Source organism: Crotalus tigris, unplaced genomic scaffold, assembly GCF_016545835.1.
Source record: "Crotalus tigris isolate CLP2741 ecotype Arizona unplaced genomic scaffold, ASM1654583v1 scf7180000020062.1902635, whole genome shotgun sequence".
Classification (NCBI taxonomy): domain Eukaryota; kingdom Metazoa; phylum Chordata; class Lepidosauria; order Squamata; family Viperidae; genus Crotalus; species Crotalus tigris.
In genome coordinates, this window is record NW_024097841.1 from 782,061 (window position 1) to 804,010 (window position 21,950).

The window sequence follows — 21,950 nt, forward strand, 5'->3', positions numbered from 1 at the left end:
AAAGAATGAAATAAGATTGGTTTGGCATGATCTGTTTTTAACAAACTCGTGCTGGCTACCAGTTATAACTTTGTTTGCTTGTAGTTGTGTTGGAAAGGTAGAAATAAAAACTTTCAAAACAAACAAAAAAGGTATCTAGCAATTGTCAGATGGTCAAATGCAACTCTCTGTAGTGAAGACTGTCCAGGGAAGGCAATCAAAGCTCCACACTGAGTAAATTTACACTATTGTAAATTGAACCAATTACTGATGTCAGGATTTTTCACCTTTGGGAAACTATAAGATGAAGCTATATACAGCATATAGTAAATGTCCACCCTGTATCAAATCTCATACTGCACAATACTAGAAGCACTTTTGGAGCATCCCTGAGAAATTTTCACTGCTGTTTTAGCTTACCAATTGCCGGGATAATTGTTTCTCACAGTAATTAATCAGATTTTTTTTTCAAAAAAATTATTGAACCTGTAGAGATTTGGATAGTCTAGGAGAGTAAAGGGACATCAGAGTGGCTGTATTCTATACAGCTTCATGCCGCTGGCAACATTTAGTAATCAAATAGTAAATTCTGAACTAAATACATATTTTTAAATGCAGTTTTTATATTTGACAAGTTTATCCATTATATCAACATCTCTTTGCCATAACAAGGCACTTTATATTTCACTGAGGATGATTAAATAGATGTTTCTTGGTACTATTTATGTTAGTGTTCCCAAGAAATTAATTTGACTAGGGCCATCAAACTATGCTCTTCATTAGAAATAAGCATTTAAAAAACAATAATTCTTGCTTCTCTGGACAAGGCTCAGCAGAGGCCAAAGGGAGGTCTGCAAATAGTTGGATCCTGTTTCAAACGCATCCCCTAGTTTGCCAAGCAGTCACAACTGGTCTTGTGTTTGCTGCCTTGCTGAAATCTAAAGGTCTACTGATTGGAATTGGCTTGAGTGAATGCCTGGACAAATGGTCAGCTGAAGACCTGGGCTGTTACTGACCTCTGCCTACAGTGCATCAGTCACAGAGGCCACTCTGCAGACTTGCCTAGGGAGGGGATGTGCCTTTGATTATTTAAATTTGATTTTGATATCAGTGCTAATGGGGGAAAGTGTACCTTCTCCAATTTTAAAATAACCTGGAAGAGCAAGGGAGGGAAAAGGGTTGGGAGGAGAGTGGGGGCAATTTGGCTAGAAGGACAAAGACTGGGGATTGGATCACACAATATTTTAGACTAGCTAAAACTCCCCCTGAGGTGGTTATGTGGTTCCAAATGTGGGAAACCCAACCATTTTTCAGTGGTTGTGTGGACTGGAGGCTTTTAAGAAGAGTCTGGACAGCCACTTATCTGGAATGATTCTGCCTGAGCAGAGGGTTGGACTAGAAGACCTCCAAGGTCCCTTCCAACTGTGTTATTTGGTTATTATATTAAGCCATGGGATGCATTAAGGCTAGGCATTTAGCATAGTACAGTATGCAAATGCAACAACCATGTTTTGAAAATCCAGGTTTTACTTCTGGAAACAAGCTGAGTAACAGTTTTGGACTAGGAGGACTAGAGAACTTCTGGTGAGGGCAAAAAGCGAGAGGTGCTCCCTGGGTGGAGGTGAAAGAGTCAAAGAAAATAAGTGCATAGAAGGGAGGGAGAGGATCAAATATCCAGGGTCTCAAGGATAAGAGCAAATGTCCAGGAGCTACATACTCCAAGTTCCCAAAGGGATGTCTTGCAGCCAGGGAGACCCACAGAAGAATAACCAGAAGCCCAAATCCAGCCCAGCCCAAGTCCACGTTAAGGCTCTAGAGCAGGAGTTTCCAACTCCTGGGCTGTGGCCCACTATTGGGCCTTGAGCCTTTTGGAAGCACAAGCAGTGGGTGAGCATGTGTGGGTGCCCACCGCTTGCTCAAATGCTTGTCTGCCACACACATGGAACCATCCCCTTGCTGGTCTGCAAAGCCAAAAAGGTTGGAGAACTCTGCTCTAGAGCAGTATTTCTCAACTTCGGCAACTTGAAAATGTGTGGACTTCAACTTCTAAATATAAATTCTCTTAATCAATCAAAACTTTCAACCACTCAATGTCTATTCTATACAAATCTATAATTTCTCACATATTTAAACTTAAACTGAAACTCTCCATTTATTTAAGATATATTATAATCTCATTAATACATTTCTAAAACAAATTTTCATTTATATTGCTACATATGAATTTCATTAATCAATAAACGTTTAGAAGAGCTCATTATCTATCCCAAAAATCCTGTTTTACACTTTATTAATTTTTCAAATGTTAAAATTTAAACTAACCTATATATTTACTATTCAGGTACTCCAAGTTTCTCTTGTTTAAATCTACTCTTTTTCAATAATTCTCCAATTATTAATTCCATCTCATTCCCCCCCCCCAAAAAAGAAGGACCAAACAATAAAGAGCAAAGAGAAAAGAAAAGAAAGAGAAAAAAGAAGCATATTCTTGCTACATTTCAGTATTAAATTCTAAATCATTTCTTAATAGCCTCCCTTTTAACAAAATCCAAATCCAAAACAATCCAAGTCGCTATAAAACCTTTACCATCCATAATTATCATCTCAAATTTAATATTTATATCTTATTCTGGGTTTCTTCCTATTCCAAATAGGTTTCCATAGTCGAATCTCTAGTTCCTCAGATAGCTCTCCCATTCTTTCCTGCCACACTGTACAAGCAACAAGAGGTCTCCCATTGTCCGTTTTATTGGGCTGATATAAGAGTTACAGCTATTCTGAATAACTCATGTCAGAACATCATTTTCCATCTTTTTAAAAGTTGTATAAACTTTACTTGAAATCATTTTTTTAATATAGTCCTCTAATCAAATTTTGCTCTTCTTCCAATAGTTTTTCCTCGATCAGAAAGTCAAATGGTGTCTGCAAATCAGCTTGTCCTTCTGAAGTAAGCTCCTCCATTTCCTTATTATAGGTCATTTGTCCATTAATATCAAAACTTTTTTCCAATATCAATCGGTAATCCAACTGTACATTTGCTTCCTCCATCTCAATGGACTGAGAACAAGTCTCTTGAATATGAACTGCTGTTTCACTTAAACCTTGTGCTTTGCTTTGTTGATGCAGAGAGATCTGCTTACTGCAGGCAATTATCTCCATGTTTTCCAAAATTTTGTCCAAAATATACTTATAAATAGAATCTGAACAAGTTTCCTTCATTTTTATCATATTTGAAGACATTATCTTTTTTGGGGAAACTATATTTACCAGTAATCAATCAATATCCATCTCAGCCCAAGTTCCTTAGTCTCTTTCCTTTGTACAAATTCCAAGAGAAGAAAATAGCAAACGCAATATGTAGTTTCAGCAGAAAATGTCCCCTAAAGAGTCATCAAAGTTAATTAAATATTCAGTCTTTTCGGACACCATAAAAAATAAAAACAAACAATATTCTCCAAATAAATAGCGTGTTAAGTCTCAATAAGAAATTTCCTTGGGACTCCCAAATAGCCAAAAATAAAATCAGTCATTAAAACAAAAATAGATTTAGTCTTTTTCTTAGGCTTTTCTTCCCCCATTTAAAATGCCGCTTCAACAAAAAGGGAAATGAGTCCAAAAAAAAGCTTTTCACAGGAAAAAAAAAAGAGAGGTTAAAAAAAAAGTCTCACTGAATCTTCCACGGTGGGTCTGTTTGCTTAGATGATCTTATGGCTTATGGTTGGCGCAGCTAAATGATCGGCCATTTTACTGATCGATCTTTACTCTGTTGGCCCAAAGAAGATACTTGGACTACAGAGGGCACTGCCGCCCCTCTGCAGCCATCCGAGAAGCCTCCTCAATGGTGGTTGCTCCTCCAGAGCAACTTTTCGACCCTCTCAGGGGTCTACCGACAGAGGAAACTCAGCCGGCAAAGGGACGACTCCCTTTGCTCGACCGCACTGCCACGACCTGGAACCGGAAGCCAGCCTTTCCATTCTTGTATTCCTTAGCTCTAAGGATCTTTATATACTGTTTCACAACTTTAAGACCCCAACTCCCAGGATTCTCCAGCCAGTATGGGCTTCATGTTACAGAATACAGAGTTGGAAGGCATCTTGGGGATCTTTTAGTCCAACCCTCTGCTAAACAGGAGACCCTCTATCATTCCAAATAAGTGGCTGTCTAGTCTCTTCTTAAAAGCCTCCAGTGATGGAGCATCCACAACTTCTGAAGACAAGCCCTTCCACTGATTAATTGTTCTCACAGAAGATAGTACCTTCTGGTGCTTTGTAGAACAGGCTGCTCCCCCCTTTGTGGCAGCCCATCAAATACTGGAATATATCTATCATATTACCCCTCGTCCTCCTTTTCTCTAGACTAGGGGCCATACCCAATTCTTACAACTATTCTTCATATGTTTTAGTCTCCAGGCCCTTAATCGTCTTAGTTGCTCTTCTTTGTACTCTTTCCAAAGTCTCAACATCTTTTTAATAATGTGGTGACCAAAACTGGATGCAGTATTCCAGAATGTGATCTTACTAATGTTTTATAAAGTGGTACTAATATTTCATGTGATTTTGACTCTATCCCTCTGATTATGCAATCAAGGATTGCATTAATTTTTTTGGGTTGCTGCGGCACATTGTTGGCTCATGTTTAAGTGATTGTCTATTAGGACTCCAAGATCCCTCTCACGTTATTGCTACTGAGCAAGGTTTCCCCTAATCTGTACTTGTACTTTTGATTTTTTTTCTTTTGCCTAAGTGTAAAACCTTATTTTTTTGGAGACAGCCCAGCATTCAAGTCTCTCAAGATCCATCTGGATCTTGAGCTTGTTTTCTGAGGTGTTGGCAATTCCTGCCAACTTAGTGTCATCTGCAAATTTAATGAATTCCCTTCTATCCCCTCTCTAAGTCATTTATGAAGATATTTCAGAGTACTGGGTCTAAAAGAGAACCTTGGGGTAGCCCACTGCTTACTCCCCTCCATGTAGACATAGTACCTTTAAGGAACTGAAATCCACATATCTTGAAGTGGTCAAAGTTGACAAACACTGATCTATAAACATGTCACTCTGAACGATGGAGCTTTGCTTCAGCTCAGACCTCCAGCTCCTCCTGACCTTCCTTCCCCCCCCCAATCCCCACTCAGTTCCTTCTCCTTCTAGAATTAACTGCCCGGAGGTGCCTTGTGTTACACTGCTATGAGTGATGGTTTTAATAGCATTCATCACACCACCATTCAAAATTCATTCCAGTTCTGATCTTCATCAAAATTCATATTTTCATAGCTGATATTGTTCTAGGAGGTTTTATAACTGGGCATTAATATTAGTCCATTATGCCCAATTAGATCATGCAGGATTGACATTTTGTTTACTGGACTGAGTTGCAGCAGGGACAACATCCCCAAATATGGGCAAATGGGAGAACATTAAACACTTCTACAAATCTAGCTTGTGCCATTTTGACATCATAATATTTTTCAGTATTCTGAATTTATGAAAATGCTACTTACTGAATTTTGGGTACTTTGTAATATGTCAGCTTGGTGGCTCATGTCCACCGACAGGCCCAGCTCTAATGGTCAAGCCATAAGAAGGTACCTTAGACCAGAGCTTTTCAACCGGTGGTATGCATACCACCTGTGGTACTTTGCCACATGGCAGGTGGTACACGGTCGTCCTAGAGAAGTGTGGCGGGGGAGTTGAATGAGCTGAAGTGACCCAAGCCTGAGAGAGAGACAGCTGCAGCTGCAGGACTGTCTGGGCTTGGCAGAAGCCCCAGGATCCAGCAGGACTCCAGCTGATTGCTCCAACTGATTGGCGCTTCCGGAAGCAGCTCAGAGTTGGAGGTGAACTGAAGAAAAAGGGGGAGGGAGGAGAGGATATAAAAAGAGGTGGTTTGGGCGAGAAAGGGGGAAAAAAGACAACAGGGAAAGGTTTAATCCCTTTAAACAAATGTAATTAGTTTTACCCCCTTTAACTGAGTCTGTCTATGACTTTTAGAAAGTTTTCTTTGAAGGTAAACAGGCTTAATTTAAAGCTAAAGCTTTTTGCAATTGTTGGAGTCTTTCAGTCTCGGATTGCAACATTGTGACATGGGACACACCTGACGTAGCTTAAAGAAAAAAAAAAAACCCCAGAGTTTATGTATTTCATATTTGGTGAGCTTTTCTTGCTTTGCATTTGATTCCTGTGTCTTTAATGGTACAGGGAAGGGATTCTTACTACTCTGTCAAAAGAGCTCAGAAGGGAAAGAGGAAGAAGGGACGACCAGCTAGCTCAGGGGCCTACAAACGTAGCAACTTTAAACCTGTGGACTTCAACTCCCAGAATTCCTCAACCAGCCCTGATGGCTGAGGAATTCTGGGAGTTGAAGTCCACAAGTCTTAAAAGTGCAGCCACCAAAGAAATTAAAATTGGTACTTTTTTCCTTTTTTTTTTTACAGTTTGTAATATTTTATTAGATTATAGAATATAATACAAAAATACAAAAGCAAATAGGTAGGATACAGTGGGGAGGAAAAAGGAGGGAAAAGTGAGGGGGAGAAGGGAAAAAGAACAGACTTCCTCTGTTGCAGTAGAAGGAAGCATTAACACTGAACCTTAACTTTTTACTTTTCCATAATATTATAAACTAGCCATTTCTATAACAACAAATGAATCTAATCAGTAAAACTCAAAAAAAAACCCTCCCTTTTTTTTTAGTCATCAAGTTTTTGACACCTTTCTAAGCACCAGTGGTACTCAAATATTATCATGTCCTAAAAGTGGTACAATCTGTGAAATGGTTGAAAAGCCCTGCCTTAGACAATTGCTCTCGCCAGGGGTTCTTGGGGTTCAACTGGGTAGGGGTTAAGGGAATGGCTGTTTTCCAAGCTGGCCTTACATGGGATTTCAATCTTGTGATGGGCTGCACATTGTCCTGGTGGATAGGGAGGACCCTGTTGTTCAGCATCCTTGACTCTAGCTGAACGAGAGCTTGTTGTCTTCTAATGTAGGGCAGTACTGCTAAGTACTGGCAACCAGTGCTAAGGAGTGGGATGCAATGTAACAGACATGATACACATTGTCTGGTGGAGTTGAACATTGATCATTTGGTTGTGGGTGCTGGCACAATATTTGGGTGTGGGCGCCGGCACAATATTCAGCTGTGAAATAAGCCAAAACCAAGGCTTTTGTTCAGAGAGGTATTAGCATCAGCACCCCAGAATGTCCAGCCAGTCTGCTCAATAAATTGTTGCAGCTTTTCAATTTTGTAGCTGTTTTTTCCAAGAGTTGCCAGAAGGTTAGTGATCTATCCAGTGTTATTCCCCAGGTACTTCAGAGAGCTATTGCATTGTAAAATATGGTTCTGGAACTTCAATGAAGGCTGGTAATTTTATTGCTGAGATGGAATGTGGCTACCTCTATTTTGGTTGGAGGTGCCATTTTTTGAAGTAGTCATCCAAGTGAGAAAGAATGCCTTCTGCATCACTGAAATTGGTTCTTTGGGCTGTGAGATTGATATCATCGGCATAAACAAATTTCTGAGAAATAGTTTCAGGCAGGTCATGGATGTACAAGTTAAAAAGAGCTTATATCAGCCTCTATTGAATTCTGTGAAAACTTGAAATAACCTATTATCCAACACATTGTCAATCAAGGCAATGGTGTTACAACAAGGTATGATTTTGATTAGTTTGAGGAGAAACTTTACATTAATCCAGTACATCAAATCTATCTCATCCTGAAATAGTTTCCTTAGGTTGTGTCCCTAGTACAGTGGTTCTCAACCTGTGGGTCGGGACCCCATTTGGGGTCGAACGACCATTTCACGGGGGTCGCCAAACAAGGCTGTCCACCATTTTTCCCCCTTTTCTTTGGCCATGCCCCTGGCACCCGGTGATGTATAAGTGGTTGGGGGTCACCACAACATGGGGAACTGTATTATGGGGTCGCGGCATTAGAAAGGCTGAGAACCACTGCCCTAGTAGATAGTCACCCTTAACCTCAGACTTGTTAGTGACATTCCTTCCTGAGCATCCTGAGGTCATTGGCCATACTTGATGGGAGCCTAGAAGTTCTGAGCTCCTGCTGGTTCTTGTAGTAGCATTTCTGCCCGCAGCATTGTGTTCTGAGGAAACTTGCCCCTGGCTTGGGCAAAGGAAACTGCTGCTGGCGTCCATCATGTTTCACTTGGACTCTTTTGGTCCTTTCTGAATTCTGGATATTCTGTCATTCAGAAAACAGCAGAATAAGGCTGCCAAAGTGATGCCTGAAAATGGGATAAGTCAGCCCCATGAAGATAGCAGAGAAGCTTGGGGTGGCTTGGGTCTTCTGGTCCAGCTAAAAACAAAGCATGTAATTGGGCTCCAAGAGACAAACTTAGTTTCACTGAGGCAGAGGTCAGATAGAATATGACTTCATCCTAGTGACAATGGGACCTTTGCTGGGCCACTCATCCTTTTCCCTAGTGTCCCAGAGCCAAAATGGTTGCAGCCAATGAAGGACCAAAGCACTGCTTAATCAATATTCACAGAGCACCGCCAGTGAGTTAGAGAGAGAGAGGCAGGTCCTCTGCTTATTTGGTTTGTGTCACCAGGGCTAATCTGCCAGCCTTCCTGCGTTCCTTGTGTGCCCGCTTGCTCTCTCAAGCCCTCAAGGAATCCAGTCCTGTGGAACAAGATTTCATGCCAAGTCAATCTTCCTGTTTCCAAAGCTCAAAGCAAGAAACAGGTCCAAATAAGGACTAGGAATTAACTGGCTCCCAGTTGAGTGAAACTGCCATTAATTGTGGGGAAAAAAAAAAAGGAAAAAGACCAACCGTATTTAATAGGCACAGCCCTCAATCCCAGTCCCTTCTAAATTCCCTCCTTCCACCAAATGCAAAGAACCAATGAAGTTTCCCAAAAATTTTGCTTGGGTTTTTGTTCCAGTTTCCTGCAGCAATAAAAATTTGAAAATAGAAATTCTCCTTTGTGTCAGAGAAGGCCAGATCCAAGTATTACCCAGTTTAAGGAATCCAAAACTGTGAAGAAAAAGGCCCTGGATTTTATGAGTCTGCAGTGACCTCCCCATTTCCCTATCCACATCAGACATTCACATCAGTTCTTTTCTTCTTCTGGATCTCCTGGCTGGCTGTGGTCCTATCCCTGATGGCCTCAAAATGATGCTCCCCACCACCACATTACCCTGGGACGCTAAAATTGTTTTAGCTAAACTGGGATGGTGGGCAGGAACAGGAAGATATTTGATGTTTCTGTCGGCCGCTGTGTCTTAACCTTATCAACTTTAAGAGGTGTGGATTTCAACTCTCAGAATTCCCCAATTGGCAAAGCAAATATGGAACATAGAATTATAGGGGTGGAAGGGACCTTGGAGGTCTTCTAGTCCAACCAGCTACAGAGGACTTTATACCATGCTGGTCAAATAGTTGTCCAGTCTGTTTCTGAAAAACTCCAGCGATGGAGCATCCACAACTCTGGGAAGCAAGCTATTCCACTGGTCAACTGTTCTCATGATCAGGAAATTCCTCCCTAGTTCCAGTTGGATCTCTCTTTAATGAGCTTCCACCTCTTACTTCTTGTCCTTCCCTCAGGTGCTTTGGAGAATAGTTTGACCCCCTTCTTCTTTGTGACAGCCTTTCAAGTACTGATAGTCTGCTATCATGTCTCCTTTCTTTTCGATAGGCTAGGCATACCCAATTTCCTCAACCGTGCATCATATGATTTAGCCTTCAGACCCCTTATCATCTTTGTTGCTCTTCTCTGCCCCCCCCTTTTTTAAGAGTCTCAGAATCTTTTTTGTATCGTGGTGACCAGAACTATACGCAGCATTCCAAGCATGGCCTCACTAGTACAGTATAGATTCAAGATATCTGACTCAGGACTAGCTAGCAAAGCTAACTAAGGAATTCTGGGGATTGAGTCCAGTGTTGCCAAGACTGAGAAACACTGCTTTAGCCAGCTGTAACTGTAAGAGAACTTTGGCTCTAAGTGTCAGAGTTGATCTGGGAAGGGCTTTTTTTCTCATAAAACGCCCAGAACGGAGTTCTGGCACCTTTTTTGGATGGAACCTTGTAGGGTAGGCAAGGCGGGTTGTGTGACATGTGTGAGTTCTGGCACCTTTTTTTTTTTTTTAGAAAAAAAGCACTGGACCTGGGTGACAATCCCCAGCACAGAGACCTCATATGCCTCCTGTGGATGCCCTTTGAGGTGCTGGGAAAAGCTGTTCAGTAGGCTTAATGAATGAAGTGTGCTCCTTAAAATTTGTATTAAAAACATCAGATCATAGCCAACTGTCCTAAATGTCAGGCCAAACGGGGAAAGAGTTAGAGTGAGATATGGTGCTCACATGCCAGATGTGTCCATTAGCTCAAAAAAGCTGTATGACTCTTTATAGACCTCTGAGCAGGTTTAGACTTTGTGTAAAAAATTAAAAATGAAATCAAGGGAGGTGGGAGTGTCCCTGGTACCAAGAAAGGTCTCTAGAGACTGAGAACTTTGGAGCTTCTGGATGCCAGAATCCCTATTCAGGTTGTTACTCAAACTTCTGTGCTGATAAAAGAATCCATGAAGACATTGTCTGCCCTGGAAAATAAATTTTTGAATGGTATAATATAGCCCTTATATAGAGTCATAGAATCATAGAGCTGGAAGGAGCCTTGGACTCCAACACTGCCCAAAGCAGGAGTCCTTATCCTTTTCTTTAATAAACTAGATATACCTAGCTCCCATTCAATGTACAATTTAGCCTCTGGATCCCTTATCATCTTTGTTGCTCTTCTCTGCACTCTTTCTAGGCTCTCAGTGTCTTTTTTGTATTGTGGTGAGAAGTACTGGACACAGTATTCCAAGTGTGATCTTAACAAAGCAGTATAAAGCAGTCTTAACGTTTCACATGATTTTGATTCTATTATCCCTCTGTTGATGTAGCCCAGGACTAGATTGGCTTTTTTGGCAGCTGCAGCACAAGGCTGGATGAATTGCTGAATTACCTGCTTCTTAGCCTTGCTGATTAAGGGTTCTGCTTTAAGGGATATGAATTGAGAAAAATGAGCCAGGATTTTGACAATAAAATCATATTTCTTTTATTTAAATATTTACAACAATAGCTTAGAAATGTCATGAACGAAAGATGGCCTCTTTAAAGAGTTAATGTGCAAGAGGCTGTGAATGGTTTATAACTCGTCTTCCAATCACAACAGCTGATCAACTTGGGAAGGAAAGAAATGAATAAAAACAGATTTATAAGAATAATTTGTTTTTCTTCCAATGTCAAATAAAGAGGAGAAATAGAATGGGTTTTAATCAGCTTTTAAGAAAACAGAAGTTCTTCATATAACCCAAATTGCTACCTTCAAGGTTATTCAGCAGGGGTTAAAAAGAAAATCAAGATGGTGGTTGCACCTGAATGATCAAAGCCTTTTTTTTTTTCACGTGTTGCATGTGTGACACATATAAAAAAGGAGTGAGGTTTGACTGTGTGATCGCAGCAGCCATCTCAACTTATTTTGGGCACCTCATCCTGTGGAACATCTCCCTCCCCAACCTGGCTTGCAAATGTAAGATGTTTAAGATTAGTCCACAACTATTAGGGGCAAATAAAACTGCCTTTACATTTTTTTTTTAAAATGAGGGTTTTGCCACAATCCAACTACTTTTGCTACATAATTTTTATTTGTGTGTGTGTGTGTGTGTTGTGTGAATATCAACTCTATTGACTGCCTTACATTTCTCTCAGCAACAGAAGCAGTTTGCTCCTGCTGGATATATATATATATATACACATACATACCCCTCCCAAATCGTAAATAATTCCCATAAATCTTAATCCACAACCTTTTTACCTTTCTCTGTTTCTGCAATCTCTACTCCCACTCTCTCCTTCTACTAACTTCAATGCTCTTTCTTTCTTTCTTTCTTTCTTTCTTTCTTTCTTTCTTTCTTTCTTTCTTTCTTTCTTTTTCTTTCTTTCTTTCTTTCTTTCTTCCCACACTTTTTTCCACTAGCCAGAGATGTCCGTTCCTTTCCACAGATCATGGTCACCTCTCTGTAAATGGGCCCTGCAAAGGTCCTGCCCTCCACCCCCCCCCCCCCGAATTCCTGCCTTTGGAGTTCTAGGTCCCAATATCTCTGGAGGGATGGACTGCCTGCAAATTAAGCTAACAGTAACCTGGAAATAGTAATGGGTAGAAAGTGAACTCCAAGGCACAGGACATCATGCTCTGCTTTTAACACCATTTTACCCAATAGGTTGTTTTTTAAAATGTCCAATTTGGGTATAAATCAGAGGATTTGCTTGTGGATAAGGGATTTTCTGACAGGTAGGCCACAGTCAGTAAGGATGGGATCTCACCATTCCTCTACTCTGATATTAAGCACAGGAGCCCCTCAGAGTTGTGTGCTAAGCCCTTTCCTTTATTCCTTGTACATGCATGATTGCACCCCACTGTATAATACCAACGCAATTATTAAATTTGCAGATGACACAACAGTGGTGGGGCTCATTAATAAGAACAATGAGTCTGCTTACAGGAAAGAGGTACAAGGGCTGACATTGTGGTGTAATGAAAATAATCTCACACTTAACACCACAAAAACTAAAGAACTTATAATTGACTTCAGGAGGAAGAGAGATGTACATTTATGTGCCACTGTACATAAATGGTGAGGAGGTGGAGAAGGTGGGTAGTTTTAAATTTCTGGGCACTTATATTTCGGAAGACCTCTCATGGACTATGAATGCTAACATGCTTGTGAAGAAGGCACAGAAGAGGCTGTACTTCCTGAGAATGCTCAGGAAGATAAATTTATGTCAGCATCTACTTCTGTCCTACTATCACACCACCATTGAGAGTGTCCTGACATACGTCATTCTTGCATGGTATGGAAGTAGCTCTGTAGTGGACAAAAAAGCTCTACAGAGAATCATTAAAACTGCCCAGAATATTATCAGATTTCAGCTACCAGCCCTGGACAACATCTTCAAATCTCACTGTTTGAGGAAGTTGTATAACATTCTCAGGGACTCTTCCCATCCTGCTTACAATCTTTTTGGACTGTTGCCTTCTGGCAGAAGATACAGAATAATTAAAACTCGGACCACACGTTTTCTGAATAGTTTTTATCCCAGAGCTATAATTGCATTCAACAATGAACTAAAGGGCCACCATCAGTGAACTGTTGGACAGTATTACTTGGTCTGTCGTGTGGATGTTTGGATGGTCTTAGGGGTGGGGAATTGTGGTGGGTGGGAGTGTGTTTGGGGATTATGTTTGTGGGACCTGGTCTTTGGGTGTCAAGTAAATTTCGTTGTATGTGTACTGTGTATACACATACAATGACAATAAAGTTTATTTATTTATTTTATTTATCATCAGCCCTTCGGCTGAGGAGCAACACAAATGCTCAGGCAATCTCTGTTGAATAGCTGAGGGCACCAAGGCATGCTGGAGGAGGAAGAAAAGCACGGGGCTCAAAGGAGGGGACTCCTTCTGACACCAAGAGTATTGTGAGAAACATACTTCCTGTTTAATGGAGAACCACATTTCTTTGGAAGTAGTGCAGGAGAAGGGCAACAGAAGCCAATGAATGGTGTTTGAAAGGACTCATGAACTTCTGCTAACCTGGCATCTCCTGGGACAGATTAGCAGATCCTCCAGTGTAGAAAACAGTCAATTGTCCACCGTCTCAATCCTACTTGCCCAACAGACCTTTTCACAGACCTTACCTTGCCACATACTCACACACCTAAGTCCATTAGGTCACACTAGGGAGTCAAAAAAGTCAAAATAGTGGCCACAGTATGTGATGAAAGCCCTCCTTGCTTTTACTCACAACAGGGCTTTGATTGCATAGCCATGATTAACAACTTGACTTTTTTTGACCCCATTCCTGTAGCCATCCCAATCTACATTGTGCAAAACTAAAACATTCTCAGTTTTAACAGTGTTATAAAAACTTCCATCTACATCTTCATTGTTGAATGACAACAACCCAGAATCTCAAAAATCCCATTGTGTCGACTGCTGGCAATTGCGCTTTCCTTCTGCCTTCATAAGGCTATAGGAGAAGTGAAGATGCCTTACAACCCAAGGCAAGAAGAACAATTTCACATGACTCTTGAACAAAATGGGGAAGCTTGATAGACTGCCAGAATGCATGGCAGAGAAACTGCCATTCTTTGCAGGTATTGCACTGCATTGCAAATGAAACAAGGGTTTCCTGACATTTTTCTTACCCCCATCTTTGGTGGAGTTTGGGATTATCCACACTTGGGCTGCGTCTGGAGTCTGCCTTTCTTCATCTCAAGAGTCCATGCCAGGCTTTACCAGTGCTACAGCAGCAGACATGAGTCACACGCACACAAGTGTGTGCGTGCACACATAGATCCAGGGACAAGGCTGAAACCTCAAGCAAAGGCAGAAGATGAAAACATAAACTGGAAAGAAGAGATTGGAATAGCAGCTAAAACTTTTGGATTTCCAAGTGATGCATCCAAGAAACAAACTATTGTGAATGAAGTATAACAGCTTTGTGGCATTTTTCAATGTGTTTTCAAAAATGCAAAACAAAATTGTGAAAACTTTAGAAGGGTAAAATTATTAGTTCATTATTAGGTTTGGTGTGACTTTTGAATCAAACTGAACATTTTTGTGTGTTTTATTTTCTTCCTTCCTTCCTGTTCATCTCTCCATGATGTAAAGCTAGAAAATGTTCAACTACTTCAGGTACAAGCAATACAATGGAAATTGTGCTGGACAAATGCTGCCTCAGATGAACACAGTTCCTGTTCTTTGTACCTGGCAGGAAAAAGACTAGCTTGGAAAAAAGGTCCTGCTGGTTGAAGGTCCTGCATGTGGGCCAGCTGAGGCAGCTGTGAGATTCTTCCCATCCCTTATTTTACAGAAGACCTTCACGCTCCCTCCCTCCTGCCAGGTGTGGGCCCTTAAACAAAGGTCTCCTCTGCAAACATTAAGCTGTTATGCTCCTCAGCTGGGACGCTGGGGCAGGACTGACTTCTAAGCCACTCGACTTTGCTCCGGATCAGCTCCTTCTCCACCATTTCTGTTCCTGATGGGGCAAAGTCTTTGGGATTGTCCTGGCTGAAGTATTCCCGGACTGTGTTGCGAATGGAAGGTGGGAGAAAGAAGTGGAAAGTGCCATTGCTCTCCTGGCTGGGCTTCCCTTCTGGATGTGTCGGCAGCTGCCCTGGGTCTTCCACCAGAGGAGCCCTTTGCAGAATCTTCTTCTGTAATGACCGCCCCACAGTTCCTTGGTGGTACCTCCTTGAAATGGAATGGAGTACCAAAGGAGTGTTTTGTCCATAAAAGACTGTCTGGGGTATGTGAATTTGTACAGTTTGTAGGCTCTTGGAAGTGGCTTCACTGTTACTATATTTTCCATCCAAGCTGGTACCCTTGTTGCTCATAGTTACAATTGCTTCTTCTGGCACCACTGGAGAATCACTTGGATTTCGCTCTTTGGTGGACATGTACACTGTTATCTTGGTGCGCTTCCAACTCTCTTGACTGTGAACAGCAGGTTCTGCACATTTGACCTCTAAATGCTTGGCAGATTTCTCCCTCTGTACATGCTGGTTCACTGAAGCAGAGCCTTCAGGTATATGGTCCCTGTGGTTAGGGTCTTCAGAACCATGTCTTCCAAGAACCAGAGGGGGCATCTCAGTGAACTGAGACTCCTGCTGGATTTTGTCCAAGTTGTCCTCATTTCCTAGATTCCCAGTCATACTAAGGGGCATGAAAATCTGCCCCTCACCTCTGCTGTGCCTTTTCTCTTTATCCTCCACTTGTCTATCAGTGCAAGAGTCCATATTGCTAAAGGGCTTGTGCCATTCTTTCAAGGACCTCTTAGGCATTTGGGGGGACAAAGCATGGAGCCTGGTGGAAGTACCAAACATGAATGGCAGGATCGAGACATCCATGGGGCTGAAGGCAGAGGACTCAGAGCAGTAGGAGAATGCACTGTCTAGGGAGCTTAATGAGGAAGCTGAGGGAGAAGTGGTGATGGAAGACAGGCTGGAGAAGCTGGATCGGTTGGACAAGTTTGTTTGTTGAGTGCTGATCTTCTTTGCCATGTTGCTGCACAGAGGTGATCTCCAGAAGCTTTGCCTTGCTCTGCTCAGCCCAGGGCTCAAACCTTCATCAATAAGCTTCTGACTCTCCAGCTGCAACTGCTTCAGCCTATGGATGTAATCGCCATGGGTATGCATGATAGTGGCATCACAGCTGGATTGCCGGGCCACTGGCTCATGGTCCTGGGCAGGAAACTGAGAACTCAGGCAAACACTGGGCTCTGAGGAGCATCGGTTCCTTGCAGGGCTGAGTGAACTAATGGAGCCGAGAGAGCAGAAGGAACTTTCTTCTTCGAGGCGGTCATAACTGTCAGTACTTGTGTTCTTCCTGGCTTTATTCTGGTAGCAAGCTGTGATCTCGCTGAACAAATCCCAGTCTTCTTGTTCCTCACTGAGAATCAGCCTTCCAGATGGGCTGAACAGGCCATCATCTCCTTCAAACCCATAACGTTGTTGGGCTCTTTCTTGGTAAACGGTTGCATATTCCATCTCATCTGAGGAATCGTTGTGCTGAACTGCAGAGGGAATAAAGAACATTGAAGGACAGAAGATGGAACCTATGGGAGCATTTTTGCTTAAGCCTGCCAAAATGCTCCTTCCCCACCACCCCAATTATCTTCTGACAGTGTGTGGAGAGTAAATTACTAAGAAGCACGCTCCAAGAAATTTATTTTAAAAGGAGTTTTCACAGGTAGGATGGCCTAAGAACATTTCCAATGGTGCGACTGCATCTTGTTGAGAAGCAGATACAAATTCAGCACTAAAAGATGCAACCCTGTCAGAAAGCAGCCATTTCCTCTGGGGTTCTTTTCCTGTCCAGGTCCTTGCAGAGTGATGGCCAGATGAGAAGGCCTTTAGTGATATGATAATCTGATTTAATAAATCTTTCCCCCTGTTTCTGATTGGTTGATGCTTAATAAGAGCAATTTCTGGTTCATCTTTTGATGGATTTAGAGTGCTGCTTATGGATATGCCTGATTTTAACTTTGAATACTATTTTTAGAGTAGGCCATCTGCAGTTTCTGTTCAACTAAAAAGCTTTGATGAGGGTATGTAATAAGGAAGAACCAGGTTCTGAGTATATGAGACATTTGAAAGACTCTTGTTTTGAGTTGTCCCTCTGTGTGTATGTGTGTGTGCGTGTGTGTTTGTATGGGTGTGGCAAAAGTAAAGATGATATCTGCAAGCTCATGGCTGAAGCCCCACCCTCTTTCTACATGTACTGAACATGCAGTGCACATAAAAAGAGGACAACATTGCAATCATGCAGTTGTAGTGCCTTTCTTGATTTTTTAAAATTCCCTCTGCAGTTGGCCCTGCCCTTGTTAATGTTGTTAAATGTGGCCCACATCTTTGTATCCCTGGAAAAGATAAAATAAATTAATACTCTAGCAACCATCTTACCTAGTAAGTCATCCACACTTTGGGACTTTTTCTTTTCTGGCCTTTGGAACAGGGAAGCAATGTCCCCTCCAAAAATTTCAGCGGAGTTTTCAATTAGGAATTGCACCAACATGGCCACCTACCAAAAGGAACAGTCCCAGGTCAGAATGGGAGAAACAGCCTTGGGTTTTCGTACTGGGAGCACTGAAGAAGACAATGGCCTGAGCACGCTAAGCCAGGATGTTTGGTCAATTTTTGCTTCTCTAACAATCCATGTTTATGCAGGTTGAATGTAAATGGGAAGCAGGACATAACAGCGTAACAGACTTGGAAGGGACCTTGGAGGTCTTCCAGTCCAACCCCCTGCTCGAGTATCAACCCTAAGGCTAGATTGACTCCAGCCTTGCCCAGACTGCTGAGATCCAGATGGGCTGAACTCCCACTCCCTTTATTTCCAGCCGTTCCCACTGATGGCCAGGAGGGTCTAAAGAGGGGGCACAGAGCCCAGCCTGCCTGGGCTGTAGGTTGGGGAAGTCAGGTTTTCATCGTGCGATTTTTCTCGGGCTGTGTGGCAAAGAGACAAAGCAGATTGTCAGCTCTGAGATACACTGAAGTTGTTTAAATGCAGAGTGGCCTTCAATAACTTTGACCCCTATTTTTCTGTCCAAAACTCCCACCCCCTCAAGATTTGCACAGTGGGCTATAGATGAGGGAAGGCATATTAGCAGAGAGGAAAACCTGTTGTCCTTTGGAAAGAGCAGATTTGGGAACAAATGAGATCACCCCAAGAGAGGTCACCTTCTTGGTTGACTTGCTCTCCTCCTCGGGTCCAGAGGGACTGGGAAGCCACAGCATGTTGGGGGCGATGCAAAGAGCCAGGTTGAAGGCATTCATCTGATTCTCCACCGCATTCCGCTCAATATGGTGCAAGACCCCAAACAGGTGTCTGAGCAAAAGGAGGTTGGCCTTTGGAAGCTGCTTCACTAAGCTGTCCAAAGAAAAGAGACCCAGGTGAACTCTCTGAAATCATGGGTGCTCAGTGTGCAGATCCCCACAGGCACAGAGACTCCTCAAGCGAACTGGTTTGGTGGGGGGACTTGAGCAGGGGTCCTCTCCTGTCTGGAAGTCTTCAGTGGAAACTGGACTTCTGGGGGAGAATTCCAAGAACTGGAGGCCAAGAGGAGAACTCAGGAAGGCCTGTCCCTCCTGCTGGTGGAGGGTAAAAGCCACCACTCTGTGAACAAGAAGAGAGTTCCTGCACAGTGGCAGAAGAGGTGCTTTTCTCCCTTGAGCAACTGCTTATCTGAGCTGACTGACGCAAAACAAGCAGGCCTCCATGTGGAAATGTGTCAAGAACATTGAGCTATAGAAAAGTGAAAGGCACAGACTATGGGGAGGCCTCGTTAAGTTCATGACTTCACAGGGAAGTGGAATCTCTGGTTGCTGAATCCCAGCTCTTAGCAGCCCTGGCCAGCCTGAAGATACTGAGGGACACTGAAATCATTGCCAGCTCACAGGTTGCCAAAGGGTACGCATGATATGGCCTCCCTGAGCACCTTGCCCAAGCAGTGGAATACACATGCTCTGAACAGCTCCATGCATGTGATGCCCTGAGCGTGTGAAAGTGGTAACAATCTAGCCTCACACAGGTGTCCATCCCCCACAATATGTGGCTGATTTTGGCCTGAGGTCATGGGTGAAGCCAAAGATGATGAGAGAAAGTGCCACCCACCTCTGGATAGCTTCAATCTTGTGTGCTCGACTTTCCTTCTCCATGGCTTCCATCCATAGATTGTGCATGTCTGAGGATAGAACACTGTCAGGTATGTTTCGCAGAAAGTCCTAAATTTAAATACACATACACAGAGTAGTTTAGTCACTCACACAATCAGGAAGTTAGCTTTGAGTTTTGTTTGAAAGCACTTTTATCGATTCAGCCTTCAGGAATCAGCCATTTGGCCACAGGATTCTGAAGTCACAATCTTAGGGTGGCAAAAATGGTCTTGAGAGTCACATGTGGATGATGAGTTGCCATCTTCTTCCCATCTCCCATAAGGCAGTTTGGTACAGCCACCAAACAGGACTCCAACAGAGAGTTAAGACTGCAAAAAAACAATTGCAACCAGCCTGCCTTCCATAGAAGACCTGTATATTGCGCGGGTCAGGAGGAGGACTGAGAAAATATCTACAGAACCCCCCACATCCTGGACATCAACTGTTTCAGCGTCTACTCTCATGATGTTGCTAAAGGGCATTGCGTGCTAAAACTGCTGGACACAGGGACAGTTTCTTCCCTCATGCTATCATTCTGCTGAACACCTAATTCTCACAATGTTGTCTAATGTCTATGTGTATTTACCCATGTAGTATGGCTGTGGTAGCATTATTTATCCTTCTTATTACTTTCTTTACTGTTTCCTCTTATTAGTATTACTAATTACTATTACTTGTTGTTGTTGTTGTTACTATTATTATTATTATTATTATTTTGCTTTGAGAGCTTCTGCACGGAGATAAATTCCTTGTGTGTCTAATCAGATTTGGCCAATCGACAAAGGTATCTCTCCCTCCCCATATTGGAGCAGAAACTGATTTTTTGAAGAACGGAGCACTCATACCTCTAATTGCTCTGCCCATCATCTTCTGCTTCACCCTTCTTTGCTGAGAGAAAAGAATCTTTTCTGAGCTGTTCAAACTCATCAGCCCATGTTCCAGGTGGGTACCAACAAGGCAGCTGTTGGACCAGTGTTCGTTTCTGCTGCAGGCAGCATCTTTCAGATGGCCTTGGTTCCTAGAAGGCTGAAGCACAAGACCCTTGGGCTACATTGGGCTTGATACATCCAAACTTTGCTGAAATTCTTTCCCTAGGAATTATGGGAACCAGCTTTCCATGAACTTTGAATTCTCACATGACTCTTAATTCCTATGGTGGCCCACTTTACCGTAAGGATAGCTGCTGCCACGAAGACAGATTCACCATCCACTTGGACATCATTGCCCGAGTTGAGTTTCTCTTTCAGCTCCTTGCAATTCTTGGCATTGGCGGAGCGCCTGAAGATGCCCCGAGTGGAAGGACCTTCATGGTAGAGCAGATACAAAATGTCCTGCAGGTGGTGAAGGCAAAGATCACACCATCACTGTAATACTTCTCAAAAATTTTGGGCTGTGCTGGTTGGGGAATTCTGGAAGTTGAAGTCCATATATCTTAAAATGGTTGAGGTTGAGAAACTCTGCTCTAAGGTTTTATATAAGAAATCCAGTTAATGGAAAGGTGGAAGATAGATTGTAAGGTGGGTTTGCTTAGAGAGGATGAGAATTTGTTAAAACAAAAGATCAAAGACGAACCCATATCAAAAGAATTTATGGGGTGTTAGTGGAACTGGATTCAGAAGCAGAACTAGTTAAAGATTCTATGGTTAAATGGGCACAAAACTTTAATGAATCGGTTCCATTAGATACTTGGGAGATTATTTGGGTGAGGAATGTTAAATTTACACAAGCCCAAAACTTACGGGAAAACTTTTATAAAATGTTTTACAGATGGCACCTTGATCCACAAAAAATGTCTCGTATGTATTCAAACTTGCAGCCTAAATGTTGGAGATGTGGTTGCTTGGATGCTACTTATTATCATATTTGGTGGTTATGTAAAAATATAAAAGCTTTTTGGATTAAGATATGGTGGAATATTCAAAGAATTTTTAAAAGAAGGATAAAATTTACTCCACAATTGTTTTTGTTGGGTATTGTTTCCGACTATGACAGTAAAGAAACTATACTAACGTTAAATCTAATTACAGCGGCTAGGTTGTTAGTAGGGCAATGCTGGAAGAAGGAATCTTTGCCTACTTTGCAAGAATGGTTTCTTAAAGTTTCCTATTTAGGGGAAATGGCAAAGATTTTGGCTTTTTTGAAAGATCAATCGCAAGAGAAGTACCTTTTGGTATGGAAAAGATGGATAAATTTTATACAATACAAGTATATATAAAAATATTATTTAGTTTTTGAATAATTTATATTTAAAGTTTAAGATATTTTTTAGATATTTTTTTTTCTTTTTCTAATTTCTTTTTTTTCTTTTCTTTTTTCTTCTTCTTCTTGTTTCTTTTCTTTTTCTTTTTCTGTTTTTTAAGTATTGGTGTTAAAGTATTTTATGATTTGTTTAATTATTGTAACCAAATTTGTATATGGTTCATTTGTGTTTAAAAATTTTTCTTTTAAATTTTAATTAAGCCTGTATTCAGCTCTGGGAAGGTTGGGAGAGGGTTGGGGTGGGTTGGGAGGGTTTGGGGAAGGGAACTTTTTTTTTTGTAAAATTTTAAAAATTTTCAATAAAAAAAGAGAAAGAAATCCAGTTAATGAAAACAGACAAAAGCAAGAGCCGTTTGCTTTTTCCAGAGGGTGGGAAGTAGATTAGATGCAACTCTTAGCATCCCCTTTCCTGGGGTGTCTTCGATTGAGCTTTGGTCTCCACTCAGGTGAATCTCAAAAGTGAAGCCCCATCCATGCTAGGACTTCAGGGAGAACATTG

The 21,950-nt window shown here is 41.9% G+C and overlaps 1 protein-coding gene across 3 annotated transcripts in view; it reads right to left on the reverse strand.

Annotated features, from left to right (window-relative positions):
- Nucleotides 1–14,481: 14,481 nt before the first annotated feature.
- The window catches only part of LOC120318096 (rho GTPase-activating protein 20-like), an 81,785-nt gene continuing 74,316 nt past the window's right edge, over nt 14,482–21,950 (reverse strand). For all 3 annotated transcript variants that reach the window (XM_039365362.1, XM_039365361.1, XM_039365359.1), the window contains 5 exons: nt 20,362–20,523; nt 19,152–19,261; nt 18,218–18,407; nt 17,441–17,558; nt 14,482–16,551 (listed from right to left, as the gene is read on the reverse strand). In XM_039365362.1, the coding sequence (XP_039221296.1) occupies nt 14,891–16,551; nt 17,441–17,558; nt 18,218–18,407; nt 19,152–19,261; nt 20,362–20,523 (2,241 nt within the window). In that variant the 3' untranslated portion in view covers nt 14,482–14,890. The remainder of the gene's footprint in view (nt 16,552–17,440; nt 17,559–18,217; nt 18,408–19,151; nt 19,262–20,361; nt 20,524–21,950) is intronic.